Source organism: Lepidochelys kempii, chromosome 1, assembly GCF_965140265.1.
Source record: "Lepidochelys kempii isolate rLepKem1 chromosome 1, rLepKem1.hap2, whole genome shotgun sequence".
Lineage (NCBI taxonomy): Eukaryota > Metazoa > Chordata > Testudines > Cheloniidae > Lepidochelys > Lepidochelys kempii.
Genome location: NC_133256.1, coordinates 58,844,270 through 58,869,713, shown reverse-complemented (window position 1 = coordinate 58,869,713; position 25,444 = coordinate 58,844,270). Strand labels below are relative to the sequence as shown.

Genomic DNA, 25,444 nt, shown 5'->3' with positions numbered 1-25,444 from the left:
ACAAAGCTGAAGTACTTGTTCCTGTAACATCTGGTTCTCGGTTGTCAGCTGTGTAATTTGGGCCTGCATCACTTGGTTGTCTGCCTGATGGCAGGCTACCTGCTTTGGTGATTCTGGCACCCATGTAGTGGGGGAGCTCTTCTGCTTGCATCTTTCCCAGCAGAGTCGACTCTGGGAGGCTAGAGGTCCATGCAAACTGTTAGGGATCGGGAGGTAGACAGTCTGACCTAGTGGTCAGAGCAGGAGTCAGGAGCTGGAAAACAGAGCCTAGGGTCAGAACCAGAGGCAGACACCAGATGCCAGAGTCAAGGATCAAGCTGGAATCAGAACCAGGAATCAGAGCCAAAGGTCAGAATTGGAGTCAGAGGCTGAATACCAGGGCCAAGGTTCAGAGCTGGAGTGTAAGAACAGAGGCAGGGATCAGGAACACAGCAAGAAAGCAGGCACCAGACAGGGAATCAGGGCTTGGGAGTCAGGTGAGAAGGCAGGGTCCAGTGTAGCAGCCAGCCAGGAACTCACCCAGTTGCACAGACAATTTTCTGTGCCTCTTTCTGGCTTAAGTAGCACAGCCAGACCCATCAGTGGGAGTGCACACTCCTCCAGTCAGGACTCCTGTGGGTGGTGCCTCTGGTGGGTCTAGGTTCCATTAATCACTCAGACTAGCTGCTACTAGCATGCTGCTGGATGACAGCTGGGCTACCAGGGTTGCCTGTGGACCTGGGTTTGAGAACCGGTGATTCCCCAAATTATGCTTCTGTGCAGAGGAATAAGGGGGTGGGATAAGACCCTCTGTTGACTCCCTGCATGGGAACTAGGGGCCTGAGGTGGGGTTGTGGACCAATACTGTCCTCCCTGCTCAGAAGTGGCTGGGATGAGGTCTGTTTTTCATAATGTCAATCATACCTAAACGCTTCATTAAAAAATGTTCTTCTGCTCTACCAGCACATCACATGATGGGATATATAATGACGTAATGAAATGTACCTTTCAAAATCTTTACTATACAGTTAGGGCCATATTCTGCAACCCTTACCCACACTGAGTTGCACTTGATTCCATCAGCATTCCCTTTTCAATCAAAAGAACTAAACACAAAGAACCAGATTCTGCTATCCTTTTGCCATGCCTTACCAGGCAAACCATCTCACTTAAGTCATTAGGCCCACTCAGAGAGTAAGGTAGTACTCAATATGAGCAAGGGAGCAGAATCTGGTCAGGAGCAAGTTACTACTCCAGATGAATACCGGTGGCAGAAACTAACCTTTCTAATCAATATTGTACACCCAACAGCATATTTCCATTACAAAACAAACAAAGAAGTAAAGTTAATGTTGATGGCTAGTGTCCATAAGGTGGGAAGGTACTGAGTGGTGAATTATATAATGCTGTACAAGTCCAGGGTGCAAGTCTACATATATTGAGTTCCAAGAGTTTGTTTAAAAATCTGTATGTTTCAGTTGCACAAGCATACAGTACTTATCACACCATTAGCACATACATCACTGAAAGGAAAAGCCTTACATTTTGACTTGTAGAATGTTTTATTTAGAGAGGCTTTTCACATCACTGTATATTTATTTTCCATTAAGGCAATTTCGCAGGGGGAAAGAATGTGCATTAAGGCAAAACTCTCTTCTTTTGCATTTGAACTACAGTAGAATGCACTTAATGAGCATAACCATGAATACCACATGCCAAAGAATAGATTCAGTGCAATGTATTTCATTTATTCGAAACAGATAGGGCTAGATCCCCAGCTAGAATAAACTGACAGAGCTTTGTTGAAGTCAATGGGAGCTATGCTTTTTTACCCCAGTTGAGGAAATGGGCCCCAATTCAGTAAAGCACTTAAACGTGTGCCTAATTAAGATACGTACATGCTGAACTGCCTTGCTTAATCAGGACCCTGGCCCCTTGTGTGTTCAGTAGCATACCTTTTATTGTCTGCAAGCCTGTTCGAAGTTGTTAGCAGGGCTGAATTATTGTTTGATAAATAAATCTGTCACTATGTGGCCTTATGTTCACTTCACTCTGGTCCCAGCTGCTACTTGAGTAGACCTCTCCTTAAGTTCTTTAGCACAGAATTCATTTTTAAGGATGTTCTTGCTTCGTAACGTGCTTATTTTTAAAGCATGTCATGAAATAAAAATGAATGATCATCTTGCACAACATGGGCTGTGAAGGTCTCACAGAATTAGGATGCTCTGAGGGCCAGACTTTTATTCAATGATTAATGTTATATTCTGCAAGTAATGCCACTGATATCACTGGGACTACTCACTGTGTAAAGTACTACTTAGTCTGGATAAGTACACCACAATAGGGCCCTTAATTAGCACTTGTGTTGCCAGAAGAGTTTCCCAACTAAGTGGATTTTACTATCGCAGAAAAATAAACACTGATAAGGACACTATGCAGTACCTGCATTGGCTTAAGGAAATCTCTTTTGTAGTTCCAGGTACAAGCTGAAGGAAAGCATATAGTATTTGTCACAAGCATGAACACCCATAACAGAGTTAATGTAATATTTCACAATCCTGAAAAAGCTGTAAACCTGATCCTGCTCCCAAAACAAAAATGCCAGGTGACCTCCAGACAATGCCTTAACAGCCATTAATATCAGCATATGTAAAGCTTGTGTTGTTTGGAAACATATTCAGGAAGCAGAAAAGGCTACATCTAGCAAAGGGGATAATGTGGCAAAGAAATCAAGCACATTGCTGTTCCATACAGAACATCGTAGATTGCTTTGCTGAATATGCATGTCACCTTTTATATGATTTGGAACCTTGTCTAGCATTCATGCTTTGGAAAGCACCGAGTCTGCATATTTCCTTGATATCTGAGTCTATGAGGAACATTCAGTCTGAGGGAGTCAGGGGGCATATACCAGTCATGAGTATCAGTCTTTTATGGCTTAAACTTTCTTCATTCCTTTTCCCATAAGGCAAGCAAACACAGTCATGACCATTTTGGGTTTTACTTCAACCAGGTCTTCTGGAAGGGCATAGACTCTTGCTCCAATTTTTCTTGCCATGGAGATGGCATATCTATGGTGGAAAAAATTAAAAGAAATGTAAGAAGCAACCTTAGTAATCAATTTATTTAACAACTTCTTGTGCTTCATACATATAAACAGTAGAATGGAGGTGAGTTCAACAGTGACAGAGAACAGGAGAGTGCACAAGGTTTCAGATGAAAGATCATGAGTTTGGTTTGAACTATATTAAATTTAAGGTGGTGGCAAGATGTCTAGATGCAGATGTCGGAGAGTGAAGCCAAGATTCAAGATTAGACGGAGGGAGACAGACCAGAAGTAGAAAGGTAGATTTGTGAGTAGTTGGCATATGGATAGTAGTAGTTAAAGTTTTGTGAGTTGATGAGTTCACCCAGATATAGGAGGTAGAGTGAGAAGAGGAGGGAACAGAGACCTGTAGGACTCACATGGGACATAGCAGAAGGGAGGAGGATGATACATCAGAAGACATGCAAAAAGAATGGCCAGGGAGAACGAGTGTTGGGAAAAGTCTAGGGAGGATAATCTGGGAAGCAGGAGGGAGTGATCTGCAGTGTCAAAAGCAGAAGGAAAGGTCAAAGAAGATGAGAATAGCTTAGGGACCCTGAGATCTGGCCAGGATCAGGTTAGAGACCTTAGTGTGAGCAGTTTCAGTGGAGCAGAGAGGTTGGAAGCCAAACCAGAAGGGACTGAAGATGGAGTTAGAGGTACGTGAGGCAACAACTGCAGAGTATTCAATAAGCTTCTATCTACGGACTTTTATGGCCCCCCATCACGATCATATCTGAGTGCCTCCAAACACTAGAGAAGAAGTGAATCCATTAGGCAGTAGTTATAGGTGGGATTAAAGGACAGGAGACAGCAGAGCATACATCTATTGTGAGATGAAGGAGTCAGAGGTGAGGGTGGTATTCCTAGAATACTTTTTGGTTCCTGTTTTACATAAGTACAGTTTATTAATGCTACATAAAGAGAAAAACTGTCAGCCAATCTCTTCCCTGATTTATGTCGGCTGCAATCACTTTGACTTCAGTGAGGCTGCATAGGCAGAATTTGGTCCTTTATTGCCAGCTGGAGTTTTCCTTTGGTGAAGAGACTTGACAGGTAGGGGAAGGAAGTGCTGAATTTCAAGTATTTTGTTTTAAAATGGAAATATATCTGTGATTAATTCCACTCCTGTAGTATAGCAGTTCCCATCCTGAGGCCCATGGGAGCACTGGTGACCTGCAGAGAACAGGCTGGTCAGATGGTGGTGGCTCTCCACTGTCTTTCCAGTCACTTCTACTGGTGTCTAGGCACTTCACCACAAAGAACATAAACCTGTAACTCAGCTGGAAGCAAGAAGGAAGAGCCAGCCTGGCTACCTTTACAGGGGGTGCTGCTACAGAGGAGGGGGATAGCCAACAGGAGTGGCCCTCAGGGCCTGGATTCACCAGTGGGACTGGAGCTGCCATCCACCAGAGTGAGAAAGGGCTGGGGCAACATGCTGAGGGAAGCAGAGGAGAACAGAACTAAATAGCAAGGACGCATGTGAAGGAGAAGAGAAGTAGGTAACAGGGAAACATGAACATGAGGAGAGGGGGAGAAAGGGGCCATGTGAAGAGACACAAGTGTAGGACGCAGTGAAAGGAACAGAACAGCTGGGAGGGGGAGATGAAATACAGATTAAAAACAGACAGTGTGAGTATCTTTTTTTCAAGAAGAACAAACATAGTGTAATGCAACCCCTAGTGTCCCATGGCATGCACATACTTAGCATTATTAAGTTTCTCTTCCTCATTCAAGTCCTCTGTTTTCAGAAGGTCATATTTGATGGAACCTGGCTGAATGGCATCAATGAGATCCAGGACTGGCATGCTTGTGCTGATTTTGCTGTCCTGCACAGAGGGAAAATACAGTTAGACACAAACACAGATTGACATATGTCCTACAAAGCCATAATCATGGCTCAAGGACAGTGGATGGGTCATTCAAACGACATACTGTTTAGAACTTTGCAACAAGCAGCAGGAATTCTGTCCAGCAGGAGTTGGGCAGAAGAAGAGAAAGGTGAGATGGAGTCAAAAGTAGCTGCAATGGCCACACAATAACCCCGGCATGGTTATCTTGGCGCTCCATTTCAATATACATGTCACAATGTTATTGTATCTATAGCAGGGGCGCCAGAATGGGGGGTAAGACCTCTGCCCTTCATCTTCCCCCTGAGGCCCCGCCCCCAGCTGGCCAGAAGCTGGAGCCTGGCCTGGATAAGAGCTTCCTGGGGAGCCCAGGCAGCTGTGGGGGGAGCCATGGACCCTCCATCTGCCCTAGGTGGAGGGGCCCGAGAGCAGCCCCTGACCCGTGTCCGCCCAGGGCAGATGGAAGGTCCGCAGCTCCCCGCAGCTGCCCCGGTGGCTCTTACCATGGCCTGGCTGCAGCTCTTCAGCCCCCAAGGCCCCACCCCCAGGCCAGCCCATAAGCGGGAGCTGAGTCAGGATAAGAGCCACACAGGCAGCTGTGGGAAGCCACAGAACCTCCACAAGTCCTGGACAGAGGGCCCAGGGGGAAGGGACATGGATTGGGGGTTGCTTTTGGGCCCCCCACCTTGGGCAGGTGGAGGGGCCCGGGCTTTCTGACTCAGCTACAGCTTTTGGCTTGGCTGGGGGGGGGGCGCGCGGGCTCAGAGGCAAAAGGAGGGGTGAGGCCATGGAGGGCGCGGGGATTTGTCCCCCCGCCACACACACACACTTTTAGGAAGAATCCATCACCCCTGATCTACAGGCAATGATTTTGTGTCACAAAAATTGAATGCCGTGAACAACTATGATGACCACAGAATACCAGGACATTGTGTGAGGTATCATCTTTTATTGGACCAACTTCTGTTGGTGAGAGAGACAAGCTTTTGAGCCACACAAAGCTCTTCTTTAGGTCTGGGAAAGGAACTCCCAGCTTCACCAGGCTGCTCTCCCAGACCTGAAGAAGAGCTCTGTGTGGCTCAAAAGCTCTTCTCTCTCACCAACAGAAGTTGGCCCAATAAAAGATGTTTCCTCACCCACTTGTCTCTGTAATATCCTGGCACTAACATGGCTACAACTGCGCTATATAAGACATTACTGTGCCATTCACTGGCTCACTACCGCCCCATTCACTGATGAAGTGACTTTCCAGCTGTGCGAGGCTGACAATAACGGTCAGAGATTAAAACTCTCATTGTCACCTCACTTGGCATAAAGGTCCCTTCAGGATGGATCCAAGCAGGTTATAAGGCTTCAGCTTTTGAATGTCATAAACACAGTAATTTTAAAAAAAGTCTTTTTCTACTTGAACTAGAGATGAGCCTGAACCGAACCCCCAGATCTGAACATCCCTTGAAAATGCAGTGAAAAATAAACAACAGTACACACATGTAACCAGCCGGGGTCCCAAAACAGAGACTTATCATGAAAAACTGTACCTTGAAACTACTGATGACGGAACTTTTTCCAGCTTCAGTCAGTGTTTCGTTTACCCAGTTGACAATGATGTCGTCATTGACTTTCTGTCCACCACCAATATCTTCCAGGATACTCAGCGTGTACCTTAACACAGAGGACAAAATGCTGATTACTACTTCATGCTTTATAAAAAGCTTGACATTGTAGCATGGTGTACCTGTAAAACCTGACTAGGGCCAAATGCTGCAGTCTTCACTCACAACTGATTCTGTTCTCTCATGTTATGTTAACTTATACAAACTACAGGGCTGAGTCTCATTTACACTAAGGCCCCTTAACAGTGCTCCGGCAGCATCAAGGGGCTTCAGAATAGGTACAAATTACATTCACTACCACGTTAAGGCCCTTTTATATGGCTTGAGTGGTGCAAAGGGGCCGTAGCGTAAAGGAGACTCAGGCCCACAGTATCTAAAAATAATAATAGATGTGTAGACTTTGAGGCCAGAAAGGACCATTGTGATCATCTAGTCTGACTTGCTACATAACACAGGCCGTAGAATCTCACCCTGAGATTCCTGCATCAAGCCAAATGCTTCAGTTTGAGCTAGAGCCTACCTTTTAGAAAGACACCCAGTCTTGACTTACAAACTGTAAGGGATGGAAAATCCACGACATCCCTAAAGGATCTAACAAGGTGTTTCCATAACAGAAAGCAAAGATCAGGACTTCTAACTACTGTTTCAGCCCTTGACCTTCCAATGTTTTCTATCTCTCCTTTCTTGGTGCAAAGACCTGCCTTTTAATTATTGTCTGTGAAGGGCAATGAACACTTATGGTGCGATACAGACAATAGGAATAATAATAATAATAATGGTATTGATCCTCCTGTTCACTGGTGAGTGCTGGCACTCCATTTCCATGGAATCTCTCCGTACCAGAACAGCAGTCTGTATATGTTCAACGAGCGTACCTTCTCATTAACTGCCAGATCAAGGCAAGGGTTAGTGTGCGATTTCCTTCATTGAGATCCTGCCCAGCAATTCCAACGAGGGAAAACTTGGCTTGATTCTTTCCCAGATCCACTGCGTAGTTGCAGTTTTCAAGCTGTTAATGACAGAGTCAATTAGTGTGCTTCGGAAATGTGACAAAGTTGCTGTTCAGGGCATTCCTGCTATCTTTAATTGTTACAGGGAACTTAGGCCAGATCCTGCCAATGGATCCAGGCAGGCAGCTCCATCCAATGTGGGTACAGGGGTTTGGCCATATTTAGCATCTGGCCCTTAGATACTATGGGGATAGGCACCTTAGACAAATCTAACATAGAAATGCTATTGTATATCATCAGAGCCTAAATGCCATCACACAGACCAGGAAATATGGAGACACAGTGTACAGCACTGTGCAATCATGCCCACCTCCAGCAGCGCAGAGTGATTGTGTGGGACAATAACTGTGGTTTTCAGCCCCTAAGACTTAATGTTTCAGGTCTTTTAATCACCTTGTGCTGTTTCACGCAAAAATAGTATGGGAATGTTCCAGACCAAAATTCCTCACTGAGGTAGCTGGGAGAAAGCTGGGTAGTTAGTGGAGATTCAGAGGGAAACTCTTAGCCAGCTTGTCAGGTATCTATGTCAGGAATGTTTAAAATCTGCTTATTTCTTACATGTGGTAGGAGGTGATCTGGAGGGCTGGAATGAATGTGGGTGTCACATGACTCATCATGGACATAAATCGGGACTTGTGATTAGAGCGAATTGGATAGTGGGAAAAATTATTCACTAATACATTTTTAAAGATTGATAGAAAAATGTCAAGTATCTTGATATCAAAAATAATGTTTGACCATCCATCCAGCTGGTGAAACATTGTTGAGTTTATTAGACAACTCATGGAAAATAGACACTGATTAGACTATAAAACTATAATTTGGTTGGATCTACTTATGACTTGAGAACAATGTCTGCTGGCACATGCAAGTCCCTACACAGACATTTTTAAGCACAATCATCTGTCACATGCAGATGCTACATGCTATTGTTTGCATTTGAAAGAATACAAATGCTCGTGTCTGCAGGTGCAAAATTACATACACACAAAAGGAGGTCAGATTGAGAAGACTTTGAAAATGTAACTCACAGTAACAAAGGCAAATCATACTTTACACTTTGTAATTTGTTGATTAAGGACTCAGTTTCATTTTCGAACATGTGCATAGTCAATATGTAATGAGTGGAGGGATGTATGGTTCCATTTCTCTCTATGGGCTTGTCTACACTGGCCCACTAAATCAATGCAGTGGCGTCAATTTTGTGAGTCTGGTGAAGACGTGATAAGTCAATGGAAGATCGCTCTCCCATCGACTTTAGTACTCCACCTCCCCGAGAGGTGGAAGCATTAGGTTGATGTACACTTTTTTCACACCCCCCCCAGCAATGTAACTTACATCAACTTAAGCAGTAGTGTAGATGAAATGGAATAAGAAAAGGAGTACTTGTGGCACCTTAGAGACTAACCAATTTATTTGAGCATAAGCTTTCGTGAGCTACAGCTCACTTCATCAGATACTCATGAAAGCTTATGCTCAAATAAATTGGTTAGTCTCTAAGGTGCCACAAGTACTCCTTTTCTTTTTGCGAATACAGACTAACACGGCTGTTACTCTGAAATGGAATAGATATCCTCATAAGAACCATGCCATTTTTTTTACCTTCTTCATGTTACCACCCAGCTTAGGGTATGGTGGTTTGTTCACTCTGTTCCAGTCTACCGGCACTTTAATCTTTTCATAAAGCTGGAAGATAACCATGGCATCTGACAGGTCACTGAAACAATGGAAACATATTGTGCCTTATAATGTGAGCAAGGTATCCTATTTAACCATTACTAGAACGATCACATTTTCCTAAAGAATGAAACGGAGGCGTCTGTTTTCATAAGGACTAGCAATGTGTTCATGTTTTCTAGAAACATTTTTTTCTTAAGACGTAGATCACATTAGTCATCTAAAGGAAGGATAACTTTCCTTACCTATATAAATGATTGACACGGGGACTAACACCCAAGGAGTTCATCCAGTTCCTAAATGTCCTCTCTTCCCTTGTTTCACCTAAAATAATAAAATATCAATCAACAGATCCTCAAGACAAGACTTCAGTGAAACAAACTTTTTACAACAAGGAAAATATAAACACAGATTTTACTGTATACTAAAATGACATGTAGCATGAGATATCAACAGGCAGTGAAATACAAAAATACAAAACAGTAGGTAATGTTCTGTACATACTATATGCATTGTCATATTCGAGCAGATTGTTCTCAAACTTACTTAAGAAATTCAACTTTAGTCTGTGTTGAGTCATGAGACATTTCAGCATGAGCTTTGTGAGAAAGTTAGAAGCAATCAAAAATACAGATTTATGAAGGGTTGCCATCTGCAGTCACACCACCTAAGAGATTTATCTTGTATGGAGCTGAGCATTCTTCCTCAATCCAGCAAAGCATTTACTTAACTTTAAGCACACACAAAAATCTCACTGACTTCAATAGGACTATTCATAAGAACATAAGAGACGGCCATACTGGGTCAGACCAATGGTCCATCTAGCTCAGCGTCCTGTCTTCCGACATTGGCCAATGCCAGGTGCTTCCGAGGGAATGAACAAAACAGGTTATCATCAAGTGATCCATCCCATGTTGCCCATTCCCAGCTTCTGGCAAACAGAGGCTAGGAACACTTCAGAACATGGTTTTGAATCCCTGCCCATCCTGGCTAATAGCCATTGATGGACCTATCCTCCATGAATTTATCTAGTTCTTTTTTTAACCTGTTATTGTCTTGGCCTTCACAGCATCCTCCGTCAAAGAATTCCACAGGTTGACTGTGCAGTGTGTGAAGAAATGCATATACTTATGCTTAGTTTTGAGCACATGATTTATTTTGCTGCATTGGGCTAGAAAGACGAGCACTTTGCAAAACCACGCTGCTACTGTAGACTGGTGAAATTGCATTTAAGGACTCCTTAGTTGTTGTTGTTGTCAGCTACACAACAATATTTAATAGAAGTGTCACACTAAGCATGTGCAAAAGCCTGCTTTTCATTGATTATAATTTACCCATATTTTAGAATTCTTCAGAAAGCTATCAGTGACTGTTGCTGATTGATGTCTAGACACACGCAAAGTTTAAAGTTTTGCATTCAGAGGTTTGAGAGTTATTTGTGCACAGAAAACGTCTCTAAAATATTAGCAAAGAGGGAAAATTATACTTTTTTTCTGCTCATTTAACTTAAAAATGTCCAAGCAGAACCTCTTCCCAAAAAAATTCAACTTTGGGCTGAGACCAAGCAGGAAGTTTCAGTCCAAACACAATTTTTTAGGAGGTTTAAATACAAAGGAAATAAGTTTATAATGGGCATTTCCAAGTTGTCATAGTGGATAAAATAACTAAGGTCAGCTCACAATAACTATAAGCCACACAGATATTGAAGTCATTCAAGTCAATAAGCTTAGGTGGCTCAAGTGCCACAGAAGACAAGAACTCACTTAGCTCAGAAAGGAGGCATGATGTGCAACAAAGCGAACTGTGCCTTTCTTATAATAACTCCATAAGAGATTTGTCTAGACTAGAGTTTTTGCTCTTGTTTTAACTTAACTGTTTGTTAGTTAAATCAAGTTAATTGACAAATATAATTGTAAATGCTAGTCCAGACATCCCATAAATGTTTGTTCCAGGACACAAAACTGGAACAATCATTTGTGGAGTGCCTAGAGTAGCATTTGCAATTGTGTTTGTTAACTTGGGTTAACTGGTAATCATAGACTCATAGGACTGGAAGGGACCTTGAGAGGTCATCTAGTCCAGTCGCCTGCACTCATGGCAGGACTAAGTATTTTCTAGACAAGGGGTCTCAAACACTCGGCCCGCGGAGTTATTTGCTGCGGCCCGCCAAGCTCACTGCCCCTCCCACCCTGAGTTATTTCCTGCGGCCACCAAGCTCCCCTCACCCGCCATCCCCGTCCTTCCCAGCGCGCTGTGTCCCGGCTCCTCTGCCTACCTCCAGGCGCTTCCCACCACCAAACAGCTGTTTGGCGGCACTTAGCATTTTCTAGGAGGGAGTGGGGAGGAGCAGGGAGCCGTGCACTCAGGGGAGGAGGCGGAGAAGAGGGGGGCAGGGCAGGGATTTGGGGAAGGGGTTGGAATAGGGACAGGGAGGGGGTGGAGTTCAGGTGGGGACTTTGGGGAAGGGGTTGGAATGGGGGTGGGGAAGGGGTGGGAAGAGGTGGGGCAGGGGCGGGGCCTCATAGAAAGGGTGGAGTGGGGACAGGGCCGGGGGCAGCGGTGGGGGGTGTCAGTGATACGGCCCTCGGGCCTATGTACTAGTCCTCATGTGGCCCTTGTGGTCATTTGAGTTTGAGATCCCTGATCTAGACCATCCCTGACAGGTGTTTGTCTAACCTGCTCTTAAAAATCTCCAATGATGGAGATTCCACAACCTCCCTAGTCAATTAACTCTAATTTAAACAGGACTATGAATCCTAGTCTAGACAAACGAAGGAGACATAAAGCCATAATGCATTCAAACAAATCCACCTACAGTGAAGGGAATCAACTATATTCTGAAGCCACATGCAAGTAACATACTGCAATATCCCATCCTCAAACCTGCCTTGGCTAATGTTGCACTAAGTACATGTCACAAGAAAGTTGAGCTAACATCTGAATTACCCAACCAGGTCTCAGTTACATGTTAAAAGTCAGAGGACTCAGTTGGATGCCACTTCTTATTTGTATTTTCCTTACCTTCAATAGAACTCCAGTCAATGTCCTGGTTCTCTGGTTTTTGGAGGGCAGGATATCTGTTAAATAGGTTGGCAATGAAAGCCAAGTTTAATTTGGGGTTGCCACGGACTACATCTGTAGCAGTAACAAACTGCCGGCAGCCCAATCTCTCTGCTTGCTGCAACATGCACTCTGCCCTCTGGATGTCATCCTTCTCCTAAGAGATATCAAACACCTCAGTCAGCAAAAACATGAAAATATGTTGACATCCAATAGCATTGAAATATCACACTCATAATACACATGTACGTACTGTCTCTTTGCATACTGCTGCTATAAAAACTACAACACATTCTTGTTTAAATCCATAACATTTTCCTTTTCCACATTATAAATCACGTCAATATCTGCAAATTTGCTTTTACCTAACATCAATGTGCTACACTATGCAACATTAAAATGCATGTTTAAGATAAATCTTATCACATAGGATAAGCTTGAGAAATAACCCAGAAAAATGTCCGTAAACATATATTGGTTAAGTATTGCTAATGTGTCTAACTGGTTCGTTGGCTTTTAAAGCTTCTGTGATAACTCATGCTGGATGATAGTTTGTTATCATTAGTACAATCTAACCTAAAACATATCAATTTAATTCTGCATTTTTGGTTTTTGAATGGAGGATTACACTCCAATGGTAAATCTCGTTTGCTTGTTTAGGTATTACAGTGCATCTCAATGTTTCCTAGGTTCTATAGATAACCGTCATAAAAATGTTAGTGTATATCATCTTACCCTTAATCCTGTCATGTCAATAGCAATAGCTGGAATACCTTCTTCATTTCCCTTTGGGGCAACTTGGTCCAGCAAATGGTAATAAGCTTTGGAGTCCTGCAACAGACCAAGAAATTAAAGGGGTGGAAAGTTACATCGAAAGCCAGGTTTTGCATGCCAATACTTCCCATGAACAATGAGCAAGCATGCTTTGTTTTTATTACATCAACCATTTGACAACATAATTAAATTAAACAAACTGAAAGCATTTAACAGTTTCCATGTATGCCTTCTGGTTTGCATATCTGTTTGTTTTATAAAATAATTCAAATGTGAAATATGGAAAAGCTGGAAGCATTAAACACAATACTACATGTTGCATTTATGAAAAAAGGATAGAATGGATTTAATATGAACATATTAAATTAGAGATATGAAAAATATACCTTTATAAGGCTGTAGAAGTCAGTCAGCTAAAGGTTTAGTAAAAGAACAGACAGAAGTTTAAAGCAGAGTTTAAAGAAACATTGAATTGGTCACAAAGTAGAAAGTAAAGTTTTCAAGGACAGATATTAAAGCTGACACCAGTTAACAAGTATTTTTCCAGAAAAAGGCTAGAACAAGACAAAGATTTCACATACTGTTTACTTTCATGTTTTATAAAGCATAGTGTTGGTTCCATGTGTACAAAAAATTAACCTCACGTCAGAAATCATCTTAAACATAAATACAACCCTTCAAATAAAGATTCAGATTTAAAAAAAAAAAAAACCCAAGAAATTGTTACTATTTAGATACATGGGAAAAGGCTCCAGGTGATATCATGCAAACCTTTACTGCCGAGATTTGTCTTCATTTGCACAAGTGATTCCATTGAAGTTTCCAGATTTCTACCCAAATGCTTCCTTGTAAGCATACATTCATTGTATACATATGTATTTACAAAAGAGGCAAAGCTGATTAGAAGTAGTAAATAATTACATCGGCTGAAATCCTGGCCCTGTTGAAGTCAATGTTACTTTATATTTTCCAACATTGATGTGACATAAATCATAGTTTAGATTTAATTAGCTACATTCTATAACTCTCCAGCCTGCCTATGTAAGGATCCCACAGCCCTTCTCCAGGCAAAATATCTATTGAGTTCAAAAAAATCTATTAAGTTCAGTGGAAATTTTATGCCTGAGGTGACTGCAGAATTGGGCTCAAAATCTTTCATATTTTCTTCCCACTCTTATTTGTTATTGGGTGGCTAGCCCAAGCCTCCATCTGTGTTTCAACAGCCAGATTGTTATTTTTCGCATGCTAATACGAGTGCTGCCAACACAACTCTGTCTACCCCAGACTGGGAGGCTCATCCCCAGCTGCAGTGTAGACATACCCTAAGGCCCTAACCCTGGAAACACCCTACCTACATGGTTAACTTTAATCATGTGAGTAGTCCTATTGAATTGAATGGGACTATTTACAAGCTTAAAGTTAAGCACACACATATGTGTTTTCAGGATTGGGGCTTAAGCCATCACCTCCAGGTGAAAAAGCTCATCCAGAGGAGAAAACTGAAGTTTGGGGTTGTTATTTTTGCTGTAGCTGATCAGTGTTTCTCATACCTTGATGTCTGAGCTGAAGTTATTGATTTTGTTGCACCCAGCGTTCTCCAGGTGATAGTTAGCCCACCTCAGCAGCAGTTCCTCTGGGGATAATTTCATCAGATCCTCTAGACTCTCTCCTTCACGCAGAAGGGCAATCAGAGCTGGGCAAGCACAAAATTGAAAGAAAAATAAACACCATGCACAGGAATATCTGTGCTCTTAACTTATCCTTCTTAACTGCCTTTACTGAGCAAGGGCCTGATCCTTCTCCCACCGAAGAAAATGTGGGAGATCAGTGTGTTTATATATTTGAGAGGCTCAAGTAAAACGAAAGCTGTCACCTGAGTCTGCAGTTATTTTATTGTTAAGGATTTAATTTGATGTTAGAGATGTTACAGCCATTTTGCTCTGTTCTGGGCAGTGTTTTGCATAACTGCAGCATCGCAGAATTGCAAACCCAGCTTCCTCCTGCCGTGCTCAAATAAAAAATGTTATTCTACTGGCAGAGTTACATTTTGGATTTTTAATTTTGTTTTTCTATTTCACATGCCATACATTCTCAAATGCGTTTGGTTTTCATTTTATGTTAAGGAGCTACATTTTACATAGACAAAAAATACAACACAATGTATTAGAGCATTGTTCATTCACAAGTGATACAGAATGGTTTCCAGCTTTTTACACACTAAAAGTGCAAAGAAAAGTAACATCTGTAGCTTACAGTGTATTGTCTCATGTATGTAACATCTACAGATGTGGCCAGTCAGCGGTGAAGCGGTGAACTGTTGTCAAAGGCTAAGCTTCAGGAAGAATGAAGAGCATCAGTATGGAGAGCAAGGCAGTTTAGAAAGTAGGGAATGAATACTCCAGCAGTTCCCAGCTGTGGTTTATGGGTCACTGATAGTTCCTGGAGCAATGGCTGGTGATTTACAGAGCTGGCTGGTCACCTGGGGCTGGCTCCCTCCTTGTTTCCAGCTGTTTCTACAAGTGGCCAGGTTCTTCATTGCCAGGAGAGCCTGGAGGCCTTTAAAAACAGCTGGGAACAAGGAAGAGGAGTGAGCTTTGCTGCCTTTTCTAGATACCATCACTATATATAATAAGTGAAAGAGAGGAAAATGGAGCCATTCTCTGCAACTGGAGATGTCAGTGGGGCTGCCAGCACTCAGCAGGACAGCAGTGTGCAGGGGAGAATGAAGAAGGCGAGCAATATGTTCAAGGGAGACGGCAGAGGCGGTGAGGGGGAGGGGGGCTATAAGAAGTGCTGATAACTGGGCAACACATCCAGGGGAGAAGGGAAAGAAGCAGCAGGAAAAAATATGGTTGGAGAGCAGTGTGCATGTGTCATGCTGAGGCAAGTTCACACAGAATTTTTAAGAGAAGGGAGATTTGGCTCTGGATTCTGAGAAGTACAGGAAACCAGCAAGGCTTCCTGAGTGTGGCATGATGTGCTCCTGATTCCAGGTGTAGGTAAGGAGACAAGGATGCACATTTTGGTTGGACTGAAAGTATGGGGCCTCTGGGCTTATGGAGACTAGAACTGGGGGAAGCAGAGTAGTGAAGAAGAGAGGCAATGAAGACTTGACTAAGGGCAGGTCTACACTACAGGGCTAAGTCGACTTAAGTTACACAACTCCAGCTACGTGAACAGTGTAGCTGGAGTCAACGTACCTTAGGTCGAGTTATTGCAGTGTCTATACCTGCTGGATTGACCGGAGTACCTTATGCTTCTTATTCTGGTGGAGTACCAGAGTCGACAGGAGAGTGATCGGTGGTCGATTTAGCAGGTAAGACCCACTAAATTGACCCCCGGTGGATCGATCACCGTGTGTCGATTCCCCCAGTAAGTGGAGACAAGCCCTAAGAGTCCACAGGACTCGTTGAAATAACTCTTCTAAAGATGAGAGCAGTGGTTTGAGAGAGTGCACCGCATGTACCTTCATTTCTGCTGAGCTCAATGTCGGCAAACAAGCCAATTTTGATAACTTGCCATAAGAGGCCCAAGACCAGGTAAGGTTTCCCCTCTTTTAAGTCTTCAGCCCCAATGTTAACAACATGGCACCCGATGGCTGAGGCAGAGTTCAAGGCAAGGTTCAAATTTTCCTGAAGAAAGAGAGAGAGAGAGGTTTCTTATTTGGCAATAACTAAATAGTGGAGGGGAGGGAGGAGGAGAACTAAAGAGCAGGTGGTGAGGGGATCTCAGTGGAAATACAGTGAGCAAAATTAGATATAACAATTTTCAGATCAGGGCTTAGGGTGTGATAGCTCAGAACTCCCAGGAGTAAAAGCAAGTCCTGTGCCCTTCTGCAGAACAGGGAACCTCTCCTTTGCAACATGGAAAAGCTTCCATTTCTTCTCCTGAAGTATTACAAGACATTGGACCTTAAGCCCCACACTTGTCCTGTTCTGGATATTGCTCATTCTGGTGTTTACACCGGTGGAATATGGGATGAGAGAGAAAATCCATATTTTGAGGCATGTGGGGTGGAAAAAGGAGCTTCCATATATCAAGATGGTGGGGTGAAAAGAAGAAACATTTCAGGCAGGTGGCTTTTTTTTCTTTTCTTTTTTCAAAGGGGCAGTTTGAATCTGCTCAACGGTTTGGGTTGTTCAAATAAGTCCCTGGGGAGATGGACTAGTGGGCAGAGGGCAGGTGAGGCAGGCAAAGGTGCATGACAAATGCCATTTGTTTTCTGGCTCTGCAATTTATCATATGGATTTCACCACCATGAGTGTGAGAGGTACATTCAATTAGGTAGAAAATACACGGGGACACAAAGCGTAAATTGTCATAAACTGAAAAATTTATAGCATTTAAAAAGAATCCCCCTCTCTTTATTTGACAGTTGTAAAAGGGTTAAGTTAAAGCATACGTTATATTGATTAAATCATATCTAAATCTGACAGGGATTGATCTGTGCTGCATCAGTAAGATGTGCTGCTGACCAAGAGGATTAAAACTGAAAAAATGTGGACTGCAGCCCAGAAACCCAATTTAATGGCTTCTAAGCTTACTTGAGCCTGGCTAATGTTCCATTTAATCAGAGTAACTGAAGGCTACAGTGGGTTATGTGTACATATATAGTAGATATCTATTTATATACTGGTACAGAGGTACATATATACACTGTATAGAACGATGTATCTCTACATACTGTTGTAAGGGAAACAGAATAAACTTGAATTTAGATCTTGGCAGGTAGAATTTTGTTTTCCAGTTCATCTTTAAATAATGAAGGTGTGCACACACGCACGCAATGTACATTACAAAATGAATCCAACATGCCGGTTGAACAGATAAAAATCACAAAAGAAAATGCAAACGCTAAGGGCCCAACGGCGTTAACTCAGCCATCTTTCACATATGTGGTATTTTCTAGAGCAAGGATGGCCTTTTGATTAAGGCACTAGACTGGAACTCAAGAGATGTGGGTTCAGTTTCTGGCTCTGCCACAGAATTCCTGTGTGACCCATGGGCAAGTCACTTAATCTCAGTACTCAGCTGTTATTTAGTCAGGGGTGAAAGTCAGACAGTATGGGTCTGTACGGCGTACCAGTAAAAAGTGGCTGCCAGGACTGGCCTGTACGCAGCTGACATTAAAGCACTGCTGGGGTAGCGCTTTAACATCGCTGCCCCTTTCCCCACCCCCCCCGTCAGGGGTCCTGCTGTAACAAACTGTTATGGACCCTACCGGCAGGGCTGACGACGGGGTGGGTGGCACAAAAGGGTCAGCAACGCTAAAGTGCTGCCGCAGCAAAGGACGCTGCTTAAAGCGCGGCCATGGCCGCGCTTTAATCTTGTTGCCCCTTTTGCTCCCCCTCCCCCCTCCACGGGAGCCCCGGGCGGTGCAGGCCAGGCAGCATGGATGGGCTGGCTGGGGGAGGCTGACTCCCTAGCCCCGCCCCTTCCGCCCGAGGTCCTGCCCCTACCATACCGGTAAGTGTTTACTTTCACCTGCATTTAGTATTCTAGCAGTTAACCCACATTTGAATTTGTCATTGTCTTCATCTCATCCCATCTGTAGTATTCATAGAATCATAGAATATCAGGGTTGGAAGGGACCTCAGGAGGTCATCTAGTCCAACCCCCTGCTCAAAGCAGGACCAATCCCCAATTAAATCATCCCAGCCAGGGCTTTGTCAAGCCTGACCTTAAAAACTTCTAAGGAAGGAGATTCATTAGGCACCTATCACTTAGATCCTAAGATTTATACCCTGGCTTAATTATAAGCACATGAGTAGTCCCATTGATTTCAATGGGATGATTCTCAAGTTCAAAATTAAGCATGGTTGTAAATATTTGCAGAATTGCAGCCTGAGTACCCTACTTTGCCACAAACTGTGTCTGGCTGCATTGTGCAGAGCTATGAAATGTATAGTATTACACCTAATTAATTACATAACAGCGACTCAGCATTTATACTTGATGTTTCAGTACCTGTATAGTGAATGGAGTGAGCTTCTTTTTGTTGATTGTTCTTTCATCAATTGTATCTGGCACTGAAAAGTTGATCATTTTACTGTAAATTAAAGAATAAACACAAGTGAGAAATACGTCATTATGCCTACACCAAAGTCATTTTGAACCTTCATCATAATATCATAGAATTGTAGGAGTGAAAGGGACCTGAAGAGGTCATCTAATCCAGTCCCCTGCACTCAGGGCAGGACTAAGTATTATCTATTCTAGACCATCCCTGACAGGTGTTTGTCCAACCTGCTCTTAAAAATCTCCAATGATGGAAACTCCACAACCTCCCTGGGCAATTTATTCCAGTGCTTAACCACCCTGACAGCTAGGACATTTTTCGTGATGTTGAACCTAAACCTCCCTTGCTGCAATTTAAGCCCATTGCTTCTTGTCCTATATTCAGAGATTAAGGAGAACAAATTTTTCTCTCTCTTCCTTGTAATAACCTTTTATGTACTTGAAAACTGTTATGTCCCCTCTCAGTCTTCTCTTCTCCAGACTAAACAAACCCAATTTTTTCAATCTTCCTTCATAGGTCATGTTTTCAAGACCTTTAATCATTTTTGTTGCTCTTCTCTGGACTTTCTCCAATTTGTCCACATCTTTCCTGAAATGTGGCACCTGGAACTGGACACAATACTCCAGCTGAGATCTAATCAGTGCAAAGTGTGGCATGTTGATCAAATATCCAGAGACTGAATTGACCACAGGACCTTGCTTAGTGCATTAAAAAGTCCAGGAACACCAGTAGATAGTCTCCTCCCCGCCCCCCCACAGACAGACACAGACACATACACACATGTACTGCAATATTTTAGCACAGCTTTTTCCTAACCAGTGGAGGAATGGAAGGTGACAGACAGATATATTGAATAATGGCCAAAAAGAGCAATAAAGTAAACCTGTGTGAAATTCAAAATGTTAATTTTGTGGAAATTCATGTCAAAAGATTCACTGTTTCACATTGCTTTTCACCCTCTACCTCCAAAGACTTCATGCAAAATTTGAAAAAATAGCTATTTTCATTGTCCACAACTGCAAACAAATCCTCAGATTTACACACATTTTTGACACAAAGCCATCCATCTTCACTCAAAAATGAACCAGTCTGTACAAAAATGGTCTCAATTTTGCTCAAAAAATAGGCAGACTTCAGCAGAATTTCACGTTCATAATAAAATATGAAAACCATAATTTTTGCATCACAAATATTTTGCATGCATCTAGATAGGAACCCCCTAGAAATGCCCTGTCTCAAGTTTCTTATTACTATTACAAAACATAGTACATAAGAAAAAGACCTACACGTTCATGTGTTTACTGGGCATGCCTGACATGGAATTTTCTCTTTGTATCTAACAATATAGTTCTTTCATAGTAAGTTGTAAAGTCTTGGGCTGCTCAGAGTCCTTCACATTTAGGCAGGTTGGTTGTGTTTCAGTCTCATTTAATAGAAAAGGTAGAACCATCTCCTGAAGCCCTTACTAAGTTATTCCATTCTTATCTTCAGCAAAATGCCCATTGTGCCAAGTCTTGAAGTCCTTATTCATCTAAATCTCCAACTAATCCTACATAAGAATTGTATATGAGTAAGGACTGAGTGAGAACTTCAGGATTTGGCCCATGTTGTGTAATGCAGGACATTTCAGATATGCAAATAAGTATATAAAACTCACTGGGTTCTATATTCTGAGGTCCTTACCCAGTTTTTATTCATTTTCTACTCAGGCTCATTCCTGTTGGCTTCGTTATTTCTCCCCTGATTCTAATGGACAGAGACAATCACTTTTAACATATAAAATATCTATTTTTCAATGATAAACAATAGTTTGAAAAAACCTTATAATCTCTTAAGAGAAAAGATGTGTGAGAAAGAGAATCACTAGGGCCCTGATCCTGCAAGAATTACGCACATGCCTAACTCTAAAGGCAACGCAACTGCTTGTGTACTTCAAGGTAAGCACACGCATCAGTTTTCACAGGGTCAGGGCCTAACTGTGTAGGGAAACATAGGTGGTATTTACCACAGCACGATGCCATCACCAACCGCCAGGAAGAGGTCATCAGTGTCTGGATTCATTGGGAGCACGTGTCGGCAATCAGGGTCATTCTCTAGGGCTTTGTTAATCCAATTCACAAAGGCGTACTTTTCTTCTTCTGCAAGCAAAAGGTCAGATCTATCAATTTGGAGCCTAAAACTTTTACCAATTCTCTTGACATGAAAATCTCAGTTCTTATTAAAAGTGATTTGGTACCTTTTCTGACACTTATCTATTCCACCTGAGAACCGAACAATTATTTAAAATTAGGGAGGTTGCATTTTTGGCCAAAATACTGCTCTTACTTCTCCTCAGCTTTATTACAGTTTGTCCAAAATATGCCTGTTCTAAGTCTCCCTTATCGATACGGCAATTTCCTAAGGCTTTTCACACTGACAGTTGCGAAATGATCTCCAAGGGACCATTTAGTTGCAATTACTACCTATATCAATTGACTCTACATACCCGAATAAGAATGTTGGGTTCCAACACTGGACTGTTCTGAAGTTCCACCGATAGCACAAATCCCCTCCTTTTTATTGATTGCTTTTCGAAAGGTTTTAGCCACATCTGTGCTCTTCAGGCCGTGGAATACCTTTCAAAATACAGAGAGTGATTTTAAAATTGCAAGCTATAAAACTATGAGCTTTTAGGTTGTAAATTTCTTGGGACCATGCTGTCCTCTATGTCTTTTTCAGAGCTGAAAACAATGTGGGCATCGAATAAATAAATAATCTGTAATACTAACAATTATTTGAATGGGCACTCTCAGCAAGAGTTCACACTTGTGGCTGCCTTAGCAGAATTGGACCTTATAATTTTTTTATATTTTAACTAATAAATAGGAAGTTAAAGAGTATTAGGAATCTACAGAGTCTTTGTATTCTGGAGACAAGCCCTTAGAAGTTTAAATTTTGAACAGAGGTAAGTGCAATTCTGAAATTTCCATCCTGCAGGAAATTCCAATACTTCAACATTTGTTTTTGTCCCAGCTTGCGGAAACTGCATTTACCACTGAAAAATCATTTTGACAGAAAATTTCTGACCAGCTCTAGTTTTGCAAGTTAGACTGTTTTTTTTTCTGAATTTCTTTTTAGAGGATATTCTCCAAAATAACATTTTACTCACTGCAATAAATTCATCAAAGCTGATTTTGCCATCATTGTTTTGATCTCCCGTGGCCATCAAATTCTGAGTGATTTCTCTGATTTTATATCCTGGCAGAGGCAGATTGGCTGCTTTGAACAGCTCTGTTAATTCACAACTGCTTATGAAACCATTTCCATCAATGTCTGTAAAGGAAAAAACAGCTTAATGAACCTGTCTGCACAGAAAAGGTTTTTTTCAGGAAATATGAATTATGTGTAATGATTTTTTTAATCTTATAACAAAAATATAGTAAATTGTTTTTAACAATTGCAGTGACCTTTTCAATCCCAAGGAAAGTTTATAATGACCATGAAACAAAAAAAGAAGGAAGAATCTGTATGTTAGTTGGATATATGTTACAGTAGCAGCGCGATATGTGGATGTATTCATAGTTTGAATTTATTAAATTTACACTGAATTAATGGTTTTACAAAATAAACAAAAACAAACTCAAAACCAAAAGTTATTAGCCTTCTCCTACTGCATTCTTTTATTAAGGGCTAAAATGAGAGTGTGAGTTAGGCAGAGATTACCCTGTCTGTAGGAGCATTTCTGAAAATACGCAAAATGACTATTCACAAATTGCTCTCAAATGTGCAAATTACGCAAATGAGAAAAAATTAGTAAAATCATTTTATTTCTCTAATCTCTTTCCATGACAGTATCCTTGCATGTTACATGTAACAGTAGTAGGCAAATAATAACAGAAGTATGATTATTCCAATATTGTCCCATTATTTCATTGCTTCTCATTTTGCTTTGGATATTGGTGAGAGTCCTGTACATACAAATGTTTAGCTATCAGCAACCCATAGCATCAAAATGCAGAACTGTATGGAATTTAAAATGAAACATTCTACCTCAGTTGCCTATTGTGATTTGTAAAGATTTTTAATGAGGGGATTTATATTTTGAAACTATTTAGATGTCATGTAGACAGATTTTTTCTTTGACATATGAAAATGCTAGCAACTTGTTATTTGTAATAAACTCTCCTATACTCTCAGTATATATATTATTGTCCCAAATGTTGTTTTGTAGTCTTCATTTGCCCAAAGAGAGATTTCAAAGAAGTATATGTTGTGATTTCCTGAGTTGAGCTGGAAATTGACCATGTCATGTGCAGCAAAGCCACATAGGATTTACATTTGAGGCTGCTTCTTAGACAAATTAGAGGATTGGACCTAGACAAATTAGAGGATTGGGCCAAAAGAAATCTGATGAGGTTCAACAAGGACAAGTGCAGAGTCCTGCACTTAGGACGGAAGAATCCCAGGCACTACTACAGGCTGGGGACTGAGCGTCTAGGCAGCAGTTCTGCAGAAAAGGACCTAGGGTTACAGTGAATGAGAAGCTGGATATGAGTCAACAGTGTGCCCTTGTTGCCAAGAAGGCTAATGGCATTTTGGGCTGTATAAGTAGGAGCATTGCCAGCAAATTGAGGGACGTGATCATTCCCTCATCTGGAGTACTGTGTCCAGTTTTGGGTCCCACACTACAAGAAGGATGTAGAAAAATTGGAAAGAGTCCAGCGAAGGGCAACAAAAATAATTAGGGGACTGGAGCACGTGATTTATGAGGAGAGGCTGAGGGAACTGGGATTATTTAGTCTGCAGAAGAGAAGAATGAGGGGGAATTTGATAGCTGCTTTCAACTACCTGAAAGGAGGTTCCAAAGAGGAGGGATCTAGACTGTTCTCAGTGGTACCAGATGACAAAACAAGGAGTAATGGCCTCAAGTTGCAGTGGGGGAGGTTTAGGTTGGATATTAGGAAAAACTTTTTCACTAGGAGGGTGGTGAAGCACTGGAATGGGTTACCTAGGAAAGCAGTGGAATCTCCTTCCTTTGAGGTTTTTAAGGTCAGGCTTGACAAAGCCCTGGCTGGGATGATTTAGTTGGGGATTGGTCCTGCTTTGACTATGACCTCCTGAGGTCCCTTCCAACCCTGATATTCTATGATTCTATAATTCTTAGCAACAGAAGTATGGATTAATATGGGATTGTGAAAAGTGTCCTTTCAATGTCTGTTTCACAGTGAAAACAGAAACTAGTAGAGAGAAGAGGACCTAGAGAGAGGATCAGGACTGAGAAAGGGAAAATGCTTCGTAGCAATGAAAGGACTTAATGGCTGAGAATAAGTGAGCTGTGAGAGACAGAAATGCATATCCTTAGAATCAGGGGAGAGAGATGGTCCGGTGTAAGTAGAGAAAAACAGAATGGGGCTTAAAAGTAGAAAAGGGGATATGAATTTAAAAACACACCTAGAGCACAAAAGGATCAAGGAAAAGGGGCTGTACATTTGAGGTTTTTTTAATTTGCCTTTGTTTCAGTTTCCCTAGGGAATGTATTATGTTATATCAAAAATCCTTGTTTTGTCTTCTCAGTAATTTGCCTTGAATAAATGTTTGGGTGAAAATGCTTTAAAATACTTCATGTTTTCAAATTATTTCATAAAACCAGTTTCGCAACCTTCTGCTGTCTTCATCCAGCAAAGGAATGCCAATACTATACTTCCAGAAAGCTACTGCAGGCTAAAGTGGTTTTATTTGAAAAGGACTGCAGTTGTATGAACATTACTTCATATAGTTTCCATTTCACAGTATGACAGTACTGAAGCATGGCTCATTAACTGAAGCTGGCCAGTACAGCGGGATAGAATACAACTTTACCTCGTGTCGTATGTTACATGCTAACTGTACTCACCGACTTTGTTGAAAGCCTCTCTTAAGTCTGTCATCTCTTCCTCTGAGATGTGTGTTGTTGACGCCATTTTTACTTCTTTGAATCAGAAGTCTGCAGGAAAATGCATGTTATTAGTTTGTGTCTTTTATTTTTAGGAGTCAGAAGTTCAAAGCAATTTCACTTAGAAGTTACAATGAACAGCATGACACAAAGTCACTGCATCATTCTTCATAATTTACAACACGGTTTCCATCTGTATCCAGGAGTGTAACTAAGAGGTAACCTTTTTCGATCCTATAGATCAGAGGTGGCCAACCTGTGGCTCCGGAGCCACATGCGGCTCCTTGTAGAGGCACCGACTCCGGGGCTGGAGCTACAGGTGCCAACTTTCCAATGTGCCAGGGGGGCTCACTGCTCAACCCCTGGCTCTGCCACAGGCCTTGCCTGCATTCCACCCCTTCCTGCCCCCTCCCTTGAGCCTGCCATGCCCTCGCTTCTCCCACTCCCCCTCCGAGCCTCCTGCATG

At 42.0% G+C, this 25,444-nt stretch overlaps 1 protein-coding gene across 2 annotated transcripts in view; it reads right to left on the bottom strand.

The window, feature by feature from the left end:
- Nucleotides 1-213: 213 nt before the first annotated feature.
- LCP1 (lymphocyte cytosolic protein 1) overlaps nt 214-25,444 on the bottom strand; it is a 40,102-nt gene continuing 14,871 nt past the window's right edge. The window contains exons 2-17 of one of the 2 annotated variants that reach the window (XR_012158976.1): nt 24,940-25,029; nt 22,216-22,379; nt 21,553-21,682; nt 21,073-21,205; nt 19,016-19,097; nt 16,515-16,680; nt 14,599-14,741; nt 13,010-13,105; nt 12,236-12,431; nt 9,460-9,538; nt 9,140-9,254; nt 7,403-7,536; nt 6,453-6,576; nt 4,769-4,893; nt 2,770-3,050; nt 214-253 (exon numbers count right to left, since the gene is read on the bottom strand). Coding sequence is in view for 1 of the 2 variants with exons in the window: in XM_073344553.1 (XP_073200654.1) it covers nt 2,918-3,050; nt 4,769-4,893; nt 6,453-6,576; nt 7,403-7,536; nt 9,140-9,254; nt 9,460-9,538; nt 12,236-12,431; nt 13,010-13,105; nt 14,599-14,741; nt 16,515-16,680; nt 19,016-19,097; nt 21,073-21,205; nt 21,553-21,682; nt 22,216-22,379; nt 24,940-25,006 (1,887 nt within the window). In the remaining variant the exon portion in view is untranslated. Of the gene's footprint in view, nt 254-1,522; nt 3,051-4,768; nt 4,894-6,452; nt 6,577-7,402; nt 7,537-9,139; nt 9,255-9,459; nt 9,539-12,235; nt 12,432-13,009; nt 13,106-14,598; nt 14,742-16,514; nt 16,681-19,015; nt 19,098-21,072; nt 21,206-21,552; nt 21,683-22,215; nt 22,380-24,939; nt 25,030-25,444 lie in introns of those variants that run through there. The other variant, XM_073344553.1, reaches the window with a different exon arrangement.